At 46.6% G+C, this 13386-nt stretch overlaps 1 protein-coding gene across 1 annotated transcript in view; it reads right to left on the reverse strand.

The window, feature by feature from the left end:
* The window catches only part of LOC133378773 (uncharacterized), a 196288-nt gene that overhangs the window by 29648 nt on the left and 153254 nt on the right, over positions 1–13386 (reverse strand). Inside the window, exon 38 of the mRNA XM_061613399.1 lies at positions 6066–6142. Coding sequence (XP_061469383.1) covers positions 6066–6142 — 77 coding nt within the window. The remainder of the gene's footprint in view (positions 1–6065; positions 6143–13386) is intronic.

Raw genomic sequence — 13386 nt, forward strand, 5'->3', positions numbered from 1 at the left:
TGGACCTCGTCCCATAAATTAATGAGATCTGGTCGTCCCAACAAAAATAGGCTTTGAGGTTAATCTCTTCGTTTCTCCCTACCCGGGAGAAGTTTAATCAGTCAAAAAAAAAGAAAAAACTGACTGATATATCTGAATAAGCTTCTTTTGAGGCAGGAGCCCGTCTCAAAAGCAGGCACAGGCTAAGTCACCCTTCCCGGAAGTCGCAGATGATAATTCTGAAGAGAATCTTCTGGAGAGAGTTTGATTCAGCTCTAAAAAGAATAGAGCAATTCGTTCTTTTCTGTGCAATCAAATAATGAGATATAGTACCATAAATGCCTGTTCTCTGTAACTCTGGAGGCTCTTTATTCAGCACCTTCCATTCGACAAGGGCACAAGGCCAACTCCATTGTGGAGGGAGCATTTCTACTTTCCCAGATCAGACTGGAAAGAGTAACAGAGAAGTCCTCAGTCCTTAAACTATAACACAAAAGAAACAATGCTCAAACGCAGCAATGAGGGAAAAGAAAAAGACTTTGAGAGGACATCTGAGAGGTGGAAACCTTCCAGGGGTCTCTACATACCTACCCCAGATCCATGAAGAGGCAGAAGCCTGAATGTGATCCAATCTCAAGGCTAAATTAGTGATGTGGGTAGAACAGGGATTCATAATCTCCTTTCCTTCTTCATTTTCCCTGACTCATAGAAAACATTCTTTCAAAATCCTTCAGGAAATAGAAAAGCAGTGCCATCCCAGGGTGTGTGGCCATTAAGAACATACATCATATAATAACCAGATGGAAGTGGGGCAGGTCTGTATGATCTCTCAAGGATCCCCCCCCCCAGGTTCTGTGACTCTGTAAAAAAAGACTGCTAGAGTGGGTCAAACCAATTGGACAAGTGAAGACTGGCAGATTTCCTTTTGTTGAGTTGAATGGCACTTGTGGGTCTGAATGGTTGGCCTTCGCGTAATTAAAGAAATGGTCTGAAATTCCTTCTGGCAGGGGGAATGTCTTTCCTCTCCCACTTTCTCCCCTACTATGGGGCATAATGATATCCAACTGTGTCTGTGTGAGTGGAAACTATGGATGGAATCCTCTCCTTTTTTACATTTCATTTTTAAGTTTAGCCCTCTGGTGGTCATTAACAATCCAATACCTTTTCCCTTCATTATCATATCCTTTTTTCTAATCTGCTCCTATATTTCTTTTTTCTTTACAGAGGATTATCAATATTATAATTGCTATTTATTCATGAGTCTCCACTGGTATCAATCTTTATTCTCAACTCTTGCCTGTTTACATTCCTTTTCAAGTGTAAATTAGGCAAATAATTGTCCATAATCAAGTCAGTGTCTTCCCTCCTCCTGCTTTGTGTTTTCTAAGATATTCATCAAAAAACCGTTACTTGAGGCACCCTCAGTTCAGCAGGTTACATGAATGGGCAAGCAGGAGCCAATCCTCCGCCTGCCTGGGAACAGGCAAACCACACAGGTGTTCAAAAGCTGGTCTGCACCATTTACACACATCAGGCAAACTGGGAAAGCCAGCTCAGGTGATCCTTCCCTTTGCCATTTCCTTAGAAGAGCAGCAGTGGCCAGCTTATTTCCATTTTTGAAGGTGGCTGCCTCAGATCTAGGATCCCTTCTAGCCCCATTGTTCTGGAACAACACTGAGATCCTTGGAAATTTCTTCCTCTCTCTCTCTCCTGTGTTCCCCACTTGTCCTGCTGCAGACTCAACAAATGTCATTTAACAGATTGCAACAGCCCCCTCTGTCTGCCCAATACACTCATTGAGATCAAATGTAAATGTACTGCCTTCAAGTCGATCCCAACTTATGGCAACCCTATAAGTAGGGTTTTCATGAGGCTGAGAGGCAGTGACTGGCCCAAGGTCACCCAGTGAGCTTCATGGCTGTGTGGGGATTCGAGATAAGTGAAACAAAATACACATTTCAAGAGCTGACATAGAAAGTTAAGATCAATAAACATTAATGTTCACACTATCAATGATTTCAAAGCAGATTTAAAAAAAAAATCAGAAAACAGCCACAGAGAGAGTTGTGACTTCTAAATCGTCCCTGCAAATATAGAGAATATAAGAAATAATGGATAATCTGATGGCAAATCTGATTGTTGCAGAAACAGAGCCCATCACCAGTGTAGACAGACTAGGAGAGGGACAAAAGATGAGAGGGCCAAGTTACTGTCTGGAAGGATCTGAAGATGCTGGGATTCCCTTAGAAATCTGATCGGGAGCAGTAAATTTGGGTCACGTTGGGAGTTAAACTGTATCTTCACCTATGCTCAGTCTGTATATATGTATAAATAAAATGATGTGTCATAAAAATGCCACAAGCCTCCAAGGACAGGGAGCTCACTTTTGGAATAAAGGGAATGTGTCAACTCTCAGGACTTCTTTATCTGTGGGGAAGATTCATGGCTGGGGATTACTGAACAAGATCCCCACTTCAGATATATGTCTTGCTGAACCAACAGCTATCAGAAAAAACAAATTCAGTATAAGGAGTTTGAGTGAACAAGTAGCCATTGGCTCAAATGGTTCCATTAGAGTGGTCAGCCTCTGAGATTCCAAGCCAGAAATCAGTGAACCATGACAGGGTTGATCAAAGCTGGACTTGCTTGACATGAAGGTGAGAGACAATGGATTCCTTCCCTTTACAACCCTTGAGGGTGTTGGTTTTCCAACCCTGATTACAGAAACACCAAGACCTTTTCGACACTCTTGTTATCTGGGAACCTGCACTTCTTCTGGTACAAGGATAGGTAGGCTTCCCAAGTGATACCGTAAACACTGTTGGTACAGCACTTACTGGACAACAACAAGGTGTATCAGATATCTTCTGTGAAGCCCAATAGGCTAGCCAGTGCCACTCAGCCTCCAGGCTATTAGCTGGTATTTCTCCAGGCAGTTAGCTGGTATAACTATGCATTACTGCAACCCACAGAAGGTCTGGACTGAGAGGCTTATGAACTCCAGGAACCAGGTCAGTCTCAGCCAGTATGTGTCTGGCTCTCAACCAGAGAAGCAGAATCAGTACTCGAAGACTGGGTTTTGCACAGAGCTTTATTCCAGAGATCAGCACAGAAACGAAACATCAAAACTAGACAGAAATCAGGATACAGAACACCAGCAGGTGAAACGAGATTGTGGAAGTAGTGGAGAGTTGTTGCAACGAAGTTGTCACCCCAAGACATGCCAAATAAAAGAGAGGAGGGGTGCTCTGCTTGCATGAGCTAAATCTAGCACTTGCCAATCTTTGAAGCAAAGAGGGGACTTCACCTGGAAAAAGAGGTTAATTTCTCAAGTTTTAACTGTCATGTCTCTTGCCTGTATGACCTTGGGGAAACTGTCCGTTCTGAGCCTGTCAGAGATTTCCCTCCCTTATCTCCCTAGAATTGTACAGTGGCTTCATTACAGCCTGGCTGCTGAACAAATAAGCCTAGGTTAAGTGCCAGTGATGAGGGTAAATTGCACTCCTCGCTCTCTGCCGCTGAGGGGTTGCTGAAACTTTCCTCTGCAGAAACACTAACATGACCACTAGGTGCTGGACTGACAGAGGTCTCAAGAAGCATCTCCTCTGTGGTCTCACAAACCCTTCCCAACAACTGCAACCCCCTCCTCATTCTCCCAATCCTGCCAAAGATTCTCCATGTGGCCCATGACAGTGTGGGGCCACAAGGAACAGCTGTACTTCATCTTGCTTTAGTTTTCAAATCACTCATGGAAGGAGAAAAGTAGAAAGGCACTGAAACCAGCAAGATAGTCTCTTTCTAGTGAATGCACAGGATTGAGGGTTCTTACTTTTCTCCCCTTTACCTGTATCTATTCATAGTATTTGTATATTAGATGCCAGCTCACCTAAGCTTGCAGGTTTCCAACAGCAGTTGTCTGAATAGGTGGGTTTTAATGATTGGAGACCCCACCCAAGGAATCTTGGGCCTTGGAAGTAATCAGGAATATAAACGGGAAGTCAAATAGCAGAATGTTCTATTTATTCATGTCTTACACTCCAGGTGGCCTTGGCCATTGTATCAGAATCAGAAATACATACCAGAAGCAGGTATATTGTAGTATACAATTAATATACAAAGTATAGAAACTTTGAACTTTAAAGTATAAAACCTTCAAGGAACAACATCTATTAGGCCACACTGTTGCAAAAGACTAAGTTCAAGCTCAAAGTCTTACTAAGACAGAGTTACAAAGTAGTTGGAAATACATACAATAATACTTCTCACTATCTGATGTCATGGATGGATGGGATACAGACTTCCTTCTTCGACCAGTGCTACAAGAGCACTGGTAAAGTACTGTTCAAGCAGCCCTCCTTTTATGTAAGTGTCCATGGCTATACCCTATGTCACAACTCAGTCTGTTATCTGACAGGTGGATTCATGAGGTCACAACTCAGACTGAAGTGTATTAGTTTAATGACCTTGCAGATGTTTCAGAGAGCATAGTCCATTCCCATAGCAGTTCCAACTGTGTTTACGTCCAACTTCCTAGTGAAGGTTCTGTAGGAGGACGGTAAACAATACATAAGAAATGGGAGGAGCCCATAACAGCATACATCATTTCTGGGGTGGCAAACGGATCTATTCTGGGCTCCCAAACAATTGGCCACCATCTGGAAGAGTTGGGGGTTAAAAGCTCATCCACTTCCTGAAATTGAGCCATTTGGCTAGGTCATTCGACTTAGGGGGAAGGGCAGTAGCTCAGTGGTAGAGCATCTGCTTTGCATGCAAAAGGTCCCAGGTTCAATCCCTGGTATCTCCACTTAGGGTGGGGAAAGACTCCCTGCCTGAAATTCTGGAGAGCCACTGCCAGTGTAGACAATACTGTCAGTGTAGACAATACTGAGCTAGATGGATCAATAGTCAATAATCAGTATAAGGCAGCTTCCTATGTTCCTATGACCCTTCAGGTAACTGTTCCATCTTGACGGTGCATGGGTTGACCTCTGGCCATGCCATTAATTATAGGGCCTGCTGGTTGAATTGACTGCATCTCCCCTCCCCCCATTTGTTCACATAGGCTTTGGCTGATGTGTTGTCTGTTCTTATGAGTATGTTCTGATTGATGATGTCTCACCTAAATGTCTTCAGGTACTAGAAAAATGGCAACTGATGCTCCATTACATGTCTCCCAGAGACCAGGTCTTCATACCTAGGTGGGTTCCTCATCCAAACAAACGGGCATTCATTGTTATGATGATCTCTCTGGAATCTCCAGGCTTGGTCCCTTGAAAAGTCAAAGTGAATGTCTCCACCATGTCAAGGAGAGGTAGATACAAGTCAGGATTGCTAGATGAAGGTGGAATTATGCTCCTATGTGATTCTTGTATGGTAACAAGAATTGCTGTAAGAATCTTGTGTGAACCTGTGCCCACTGGATCAGATCCCTGTATGATACCATTATGCCCAGCAGTCATGTCAAGGACATTAGGTGTGCTGTGGCCAACAGGGCCGAGCAATACCCAACAACCACCATCTTCTGGGGCCAACCATCCAAGTAGAATCAGAACCACCATAAGCCAGCACCACCTACTCCCAACACAGACAACCATTCTAGCATGTATTGAAAGCCACTGAAAGATCAAAGAGAATCAACAGGGTCACACTCCCCTGTCTATCTCTCAACAAAGGTCATCATAAACTGCAACCAAGGTAGTCCCTGTGCCAAAACCATGTCTGAATCCTGACTGTAATTGATCCAGTTAAACCAAATACTTCATTTTGTTGTCAAGAATCCTCCCATAACAGGATTAAAACCTCTATGAGAACTCAATAGGACTCATTAGGTAGGACAAAATGTTAAAAGAAAATAAATAGCTAGATGTTTATTTTATGCCTTCTCAATAAATCAACAGTGACCAATTTTTGGATGAACTGAGTCCTGACACAGAATGTCCATTTCCAGTGAATTCAGCTTATATAAACAATGGTATACTTGAGCCAATACATATTTCTACAAAGATTTGATGTTTACTTCTTAAAACCAACCAGACATCTAAACCCACCTAGCACCCCATTACAGAAACCAGTACAGCTTCTCTTACATGTTTGTTGTTTCTTTGACTTTTGCCACTGCTGAGCCAATCCACGTAGCACCCTTTATCACAGAAGTCAGCCAGACCTGCAGATTAAGAAGCTCTTTATTTTATAGACAGATTAAACATCAACAGCACAGTCCTGAAATATCCTGCCCCACTTAGCATCTGGAACAAAAATTGCTTGAAACTGTAAGCAGACAAATAATGAGGTGTAGGGATTTTTTTCAATAGGTGACTTTCTTACTAGCCATTGTTTGTTAGGAGCTCCTTGAATATTCAGCAAAAAATGTGTTTTATAATATAACCCATAACCCTGGCAATTAGGTCAAGAAGATAGAGCTATGGGAAATGATTGCTAACTCTTTAAAGACAAATAAACTGATTAAAACAATTGTTAGAGTCTAAGGTTCTAAATATGGAATAGCCCCTTGGTGATGACATACTAAGAAGATAAACAACTGTCATGTTTACCCCCTTTTATCTTCTTTCAGACAACTAGTAATAGGGACTTGTTCTTGTTCTTCTTGTTTGAGAGTGGTCTACAAACAATAAAATATATGATTGACCAGCTGGGATAACTGAGCAGGAAATCCTTCAAAAGAAGAGCTTTGGTGAGACTCTTTTCCTTACTTATTAGCAATAACCTGAGATAACTGAAGCCATATATAAGATGACCCACCCTCCTCAATGCAGAATCCCAACTCCCATGGTACATCAGTATTTGGCACATGGCTTTTAATAGAAAAGTGGGTATGAGTGGGCACAACTCTCAAAGAACAAGAGTTTGTCAATACATAAAACCAAATAAATGAATGGGCCCCTAAATAAGCCAGTTGATCAGGAAAGACAAACACTTAGCTATATCACCTTTAAATTGGCAAACAGGCTAGGTAAGATGTTGTTAGGTTGGTTTCAATCCAAATTAAAAGAAAATTATTCTGCTATTTAGAAAAGGTACTTTTTATATTAAAATACAGAGATTTAATCATTCTTATGCTGTACTATCAATCTAACAATATATCAGTTATAAATATTGAGAATGATTTACTGAGGCTGGAATGAAAAGAACTGCTGCAGCGGGACTTCTTTAACTGAGTGGATACAGTTCATTGTTCTCTTTAGTTTTGTTCCTCCTGACAGTCACTTTCCCCCCTCTCTTTTCTCAACTGCCTAGCTTGTCTCCCTACCCCTGGGCCCAGGGATCTAAAACTGGAATCTGAGGGGAGAAATTCTTTAATCAGTCCACATGAGTTATCACCACAGCTTTTCATTTCCCTACAATCCCCATTGGAAAAGTCAAAGGGAGCAATACATGTCTATTCAACAGTAACAGTGAATAGGCCATGAATGGGCCCCTAAATAAGCCAGTTGATCAGGAAAGACAAACACTTAGCTATATCACCTTTAAATTGGCAAACAGGCTAGGTAAGATGTTGTTAGGTTGGTTTCAATCCAAATTAAAAGAAAATTATTCTGCTATTTAGAAAAGGTACTTTTTATATTAAAATACAGAGATTTAATCATTCTTATGCTGTACTATCAATCTAACAATATATCAGTTATAAATATTGAGAATGATTTACTGAGGCTGGAATGAAAAGAACTGCTGCAGCGGGACTTCTTTAACTGAGTGGATTCCCGTTCCGTGCCCGGTACCTGCCGGGCAAAAGGGGCGTGTTTGCGGCTGCTGCCGAAGCCAGGCCGCCATCAAGGGTGTGTGCGTGCGCACGTGGCGCGCCAGCGCGCCGTCGTGACGCACAGTAAGGAGGCGGGGCAGCTGAAGGCCATTTAAGGCCACCCCACCAGCCTCCCGCCCTCCTTTGAATTTTGGCGGCGGAGGCCTTGTGGCGGCGGCTGCTGCGCGCCGCGGGGAGCCTTCCGGCCGCGGCGGGCCCTTTGGTGCGCCGGCCTAGCGGGGGCAGCGGCGGCAGCGGGACGCGAGGGGCCTTGGGGCCGCGGCGAGGCTCGGGAGGCCTTCCGGCCACGGCGAGGCCTTTGATGGGCCGGCCTCGCGGCTGCGACGAGGCACATGGGGACTTCCAGCGGCGGCGAGGCACGGGAGGACTTTCAGCCGCGGTGAGGCCTCTGATGGGCCGGCCTTGCGGCTGCGACGAGACGCGTGAGGACTTTCAGCCGCAGCGGGGCACGGGTGGCTTTCCAGTTACGGTTTCAGTTTCAGTTACCCCTGAGGAAGAATCTTTATTCAGAACATGTCAGGCCTAAACAAACTGCACTGCTATGGGGGCACCTTTGATGCTCTTCTGCTCTCTCCTGTTTCTTTCCTTCAAACTATCACCTTCTGATTCCATCATTTATCATAGAAATAATGTTTGGGATTAAGGGAAACACAACAACCTACTTCTAGTTAAATAGTACCCTAGACTTTCTATCATAAACCTGGAATATGTGGAGTAGGGGGAGAGACAATGTTTAAAATTTAATTCTATGCTGATAGTAAAAGAGAGATTGAAAAGGCCAAATATGTCTTGCAACCCAGGGCATGTGTGTCTGTGTTTTAAGTATGCAGAGAGAAATGTTTACTTTAGCTGAAGGTGAATTACAGTCAGCATTTTTATGGATTAAATATAATTTGAAAAGAACAGTAGGGGAAAAGGTTATTTTAAGGATTTTCTATTTAAACTAAACAAAATATTTATGCAGGCAGGCTTCTGTGCAGAACATAGAGGCAAGTATTCATGGAGAGCTCCTGTCTGTTTCTCTAAGCATAGTAATGCAGCAGGTAAAGGGATGATGCATAGACGAAGAGCTGTCTCTCTCCTCTCCTATGTATTTAGGTCCAGTTCCACACTTTATGTGGCAATTGACATTGCCACTTGCTCACTACATGTCTCTCACAATGCTGTAATGGGTGGCAAACCTCCAGTTAGGGCCAGGAGATACTTCTATTGGGGTCCCCTGCCCATTACAGAAAGCAAAATAGGAATAGACTCCTTTTCTTGATACTGAAGTGTATTTTTAGTTTAAACTAAATGTTACTTTTCAGTTACCAATTACCTAGAGAGGTAGTGGGCTATCTGACACTGGGGGCATTCCAGGGGCAGCTGGAGAGGGGATGCTTTTATTAAGGGATGTACTGAGAAGGCCATCCCACTTCCTCACTGTTTTGCAAACCAGGAAAGTTCAGAGAAGGGGTTAGTCAATTAGGGAGAACTTGAGATGAGAGCCCCCCCCCCCCCAAAAAAAAATTGCCTGCACTCCCACACCCTTCTGCTGCCTGTGGCCGCCACTTCTTTTGCAGAATAACCTAGAAAGATGCTCTGTCATAACGTAGCGGCCATTTGGATTGGAGCAATGCAATGTAATTACAAAGAGCAGAGGCTTTCTGATGAGGGTGGGGGGCAGCTGGAGACAGAAAGGAGGCTGCAGGAGCCAGTAGGGACCCCCAGTTAGTGCTGCAACCTCACCTCCAAAACTACTTCAACTCCAAATGCAAAGGGAACTCATCCCCCCTTTTTTCACTGTCAAGCTTCTCCCCCCCCAAATACGTTCTTCAAAACAGAGGTAAAAATATATGAACCTTTCCATCAGTTAAGTCCCATAAACCTCTGTCCTAAGACCCATTTAATCTGTGGTATTCTGAGTAAACACACATAGGATTCTGCTGTATGTGTGCAATCACATGCACCCTTCCGGGGGAAGAAGTAACGATACACTCGGGGATTTTCTCATAAGTAAGTATGCATAGAATTGGTCCAATTCATATTTCTCTGAGTAAATTATTTAAACATAATGGAATTAATCACGTGCAGGCTGCACATTTGCTTGCATCTTCTCTTTAGCTAGTTTACAAACTGGTCTGTAGATAAGGTGCCCACCTTTTTTACAGGCCTCTAGTCCTGTGCTTTTAAGAGTCATCTGATCTGCAGACATTAGAAGATGACATTGCTTAACTCCATGCCATCTAATAACTGCTGAATACGAACCTGCTATTAAAGGCACAACAACAAGCCAGAAGGATATGTGGGGCCAGGGCCCCCCAAAGGAGTGGGAAGCAGCCCCCAGCAGAGGCTGCTTGAGAAAAGTGTCCCTTCCCAGCTACGCTCGAGGGCTATGGACCTTGCTTGCAGACTGCCCAGTTATGGGGAGACTCATTTTATGATGTGGTTTTTCTTTATTATGCGGTTTTCCGGATCCTATGGACGCACTGGTCCAGGGGACAATTGATGAAGACACACAGTTGGGCAGGGTTATTGGCCCCTTCCCATCATCCCCTACCTCTGCTCTCTCAGTGCCCCCCCTGTATAGTGCCCAAAGTGGCAGTGGGCAAAGTCTACCTGATTCACCATCCGTCATACAAGTGGGGTCAGTCAGTGATGGCTTCATACCAGATAGTCTATGCACAGTGCACTACACTTCATTCAATATAGTGCGCACCTGTGGCAGAGATGCCTTATGGGCAAGTGTGGCAGCTAATCTGCCTGCGTTGCCAGCTGTTACACATGGTGGATTTTGAGCTGCTGAGTTTTGCCTTTTAGGTCAACTATGCAGCAGAGCATTACCTATGGGCTGCTGTATTCTTGCATGGAGCACTTCAGCCCCTTCTGGGAAGGGACAGCCAGGAGACGAGAGGCCCCAGAAGCGGTGGGGCACTATTTTCATGATGTCCAGTTCTCGGGTAGGGCAGACTTTGGGTGCATGTTAGCGCTTGATGGCACAGTTTATAGCGTAGCTATTAACTGGGGAGTTCTTTTGGCAGCTGGGAAAGTGGAGGATCCTGCCCCAGTGTTCACCTTCCAGGGTATTAAAATCGACTTTTGGACCCAGGGCTGCAGGCTGCCTGGAAAAAGCTTGAATTGTTGCAGATCAAGATCCTGAAGTTTTCAGGGGCTGGGAAAGTGTTTGCTTTCTGCCCTTCAGGTATTGGGGGCCTTCTGCGGTGGGGTTTATAGTGCCATAACAGGGATTTCACAGCCTCACCACAGGTTCAGGGTTTTGGCTGCCTTATGCGCCAACCTGCGGTGTGGCCCCCTCCGTTCCTGCAGTGCGTCAATGGTGTTCCAGTTAGAGGAAGGACCGACTCTGCTAGTCCCATACCGCATACTGGGAGATGGGGGAGGGGAGTCAGAGATGGTCAGGGCAGGAGGGGACTCCTGGGAGTTGGGGGGATGGCAGGGGCTATGCAAAGCGTGGCCTATTCCTAGGAATCTCGTCCTGGAATTCATCACAGATGGTAGGAGTAAAGCTTGTCTGCCAGTGTGTCGCAAGGTAGGCTTGCAGGGGGCCTTTAGGACCATTCACATGTCTTGGGATATGTCATGTGCTGGCCAGCTGGCCCATGCACACCCCCATACCCCTTATCCTCACCCTCCATGTTCACCTGACCCGCCAGGGATTGTTGATCAGGGAGGTGCCCTGTGACCATCATGCTTCAAAGCTCAGCGGTTACATGTAGCACCCCTCACACTTAATTTTGGAGCCTTCCGGATGGGGGGTGGGGGTGTTTGGGGCCAGGTCAGACTTCCCTTCGAGCCATCCTGGGGTCCAAGGTTTGTTTCCAGGCAGACCAGGGGTACAAGAGTCATTCCACATTATTTTACCCTCCCCTGGACTGGACACTTCCCCATGACGGCGACATAGTGTTTTTGGCCGGAAGCTATAGGCCTGGCTGCCTGATATTCAGGGGGAGGGATCTTCCCTCATAAAGTTTCGGTCTAGTGTCGCGATGCCTGGGAGCAGACCCATGGGGGTTTGAGGGCCATGCCCCTCCGGAATTGGGGTTGCCTACCCGGCAGTGGAATTGCCTACCTGGGACGGTCTATTTGGTTTTTGTATATGCAGGTGCAGGCCGCTAGGAGGTGGAAGTAGGGGGCGCATGGAATACATTCACCCCAGGGGCGAGTCTGAAGGTCTGGGACCCAACTGTTCACGATTGTTTCTGTTTTTGGCAGGTTGCTGGACGGGGATGGAGCAGATGCGCAGTCTACTCTGCAGCCATGGCATGAGCTCATAGGCTGGCCTTGGGGCCGCAAACGCACATTGGTTCACAGCTGGGCCTCTGATGGTGGGCCATGGTTTGGTGACTGGGTCGACAGAGTATGCGCTGGAATGGTCTCCTACCCATGTCGTTCCAGCAGGGTTCAGGGCAGAAGGTTACTGAAGGGCAAGACATGTGAGAACATGCAGTTGAGGCCACAATAGCCTCTGGTCGTCTGCTATGGTCAGACAGGAAGGGCAAGGCCCTCAGTGGCAGGCATGTGAGGACATGCAGCTGAGGCCTTGGTAGCCTCGGGTCGTCTGCTGTGGTCAGACATGGAGGGCAAGGCCCTCAGTGGCAGGCATGTGAGGACATGCAGTTGAGGCCACGGTAGCCTTGGGTCGTCTGCTGTGGTCAGACATGGAGGGCAAGGCCCTCAGTGGCAGGCATGTGAGGACATGCAGTCGAGGCCTCGGTAGCCTTGGGTTGTCTGCTGTGGTCGGACATGGAGGGCAAGGCCCTCAGTGGCAGACATGCTTGGACATGCAGTTCGGGAGGCAACGATGCCATCCTCCTGATGGACCTGCAGAGGGGTCTGCATGAGATTCTTATCGGGTGTGGGGTAAAGGGAGACTAAGCAGAGGCTTGTCCCCCTTTTGTGGCAAAGAAGTGCGGGAAAAGGTTTAAAGGGAAAGGGCAGCTAGGTGACACCTTTAGGCACCTTTGGGGGCGATTGGCGGTCCGGGGGCCTGCAGCTCAGGGCTATACGGCCCGGGGGGCAGAACACGGGCCGCCTTTGGGGCCAACGTGCCTCATCCGCTCGGAGTTTCACGGCTCCGGGGGGCGGTGATGCGGGTTGGACCCCCTACACATCTTCAGGGTGTGGCTTGAGCTGGGGTCTGGCATAGGGCAGCCCCGGGCTCAGGCAAGGTTTAGTCGCCCTATGGCTGCAAGCAGGCTTTGCCTGGATCATCAGAATGCTCCCGCACTTGATTTCCCCTCTGCAGGTTCATTATTCTAATTGATTCCGTTTAATAAAGTGGCCCATGATTTAACCCAATGAATGGTGTTTGTGTTTTATTTCGGCAATAGGCCGCAATCCCGTTCCGTGCCCGGTACCTGCCGGGCAAAAGGGGCGTGTTTGCGGCTGCTGCCGAAGCCAGGCCGCCATCAAGGGTGTGTGCGTGCGCACGTGGCGCGCCAGCGCACCGTCGTGACGCACAGTAAGGAGGCGGGGCAGCTGAAGGCCATTTAAGGCCACCCCACCAGCCTCCCGCCCTCCTTTGAATTTTGGCGGCGCCCGCCCGACCCTCCCTCTACTGCAGTGTGATTCATTTGGTCGCTACGGGGCCGACTAGGAATTTTTGGCCTGCCTGCCTCGCTTTGCTGGCA

Source organism: Rhineura floridana, chromosome 3, assembly GCF_030035675.1.
Source record: "Rhineura floridana isolate rRhiFlo1 chromosome 3, rRhiFlo1.hap2, whole genome shotgun sequence".
NCBI classification, from domain to species: Eukaryota; Metazoa; Chordata; class Lepidosauria; order Squamata; family Rhineuridae; genus Rhineura; species Rhineura floridana.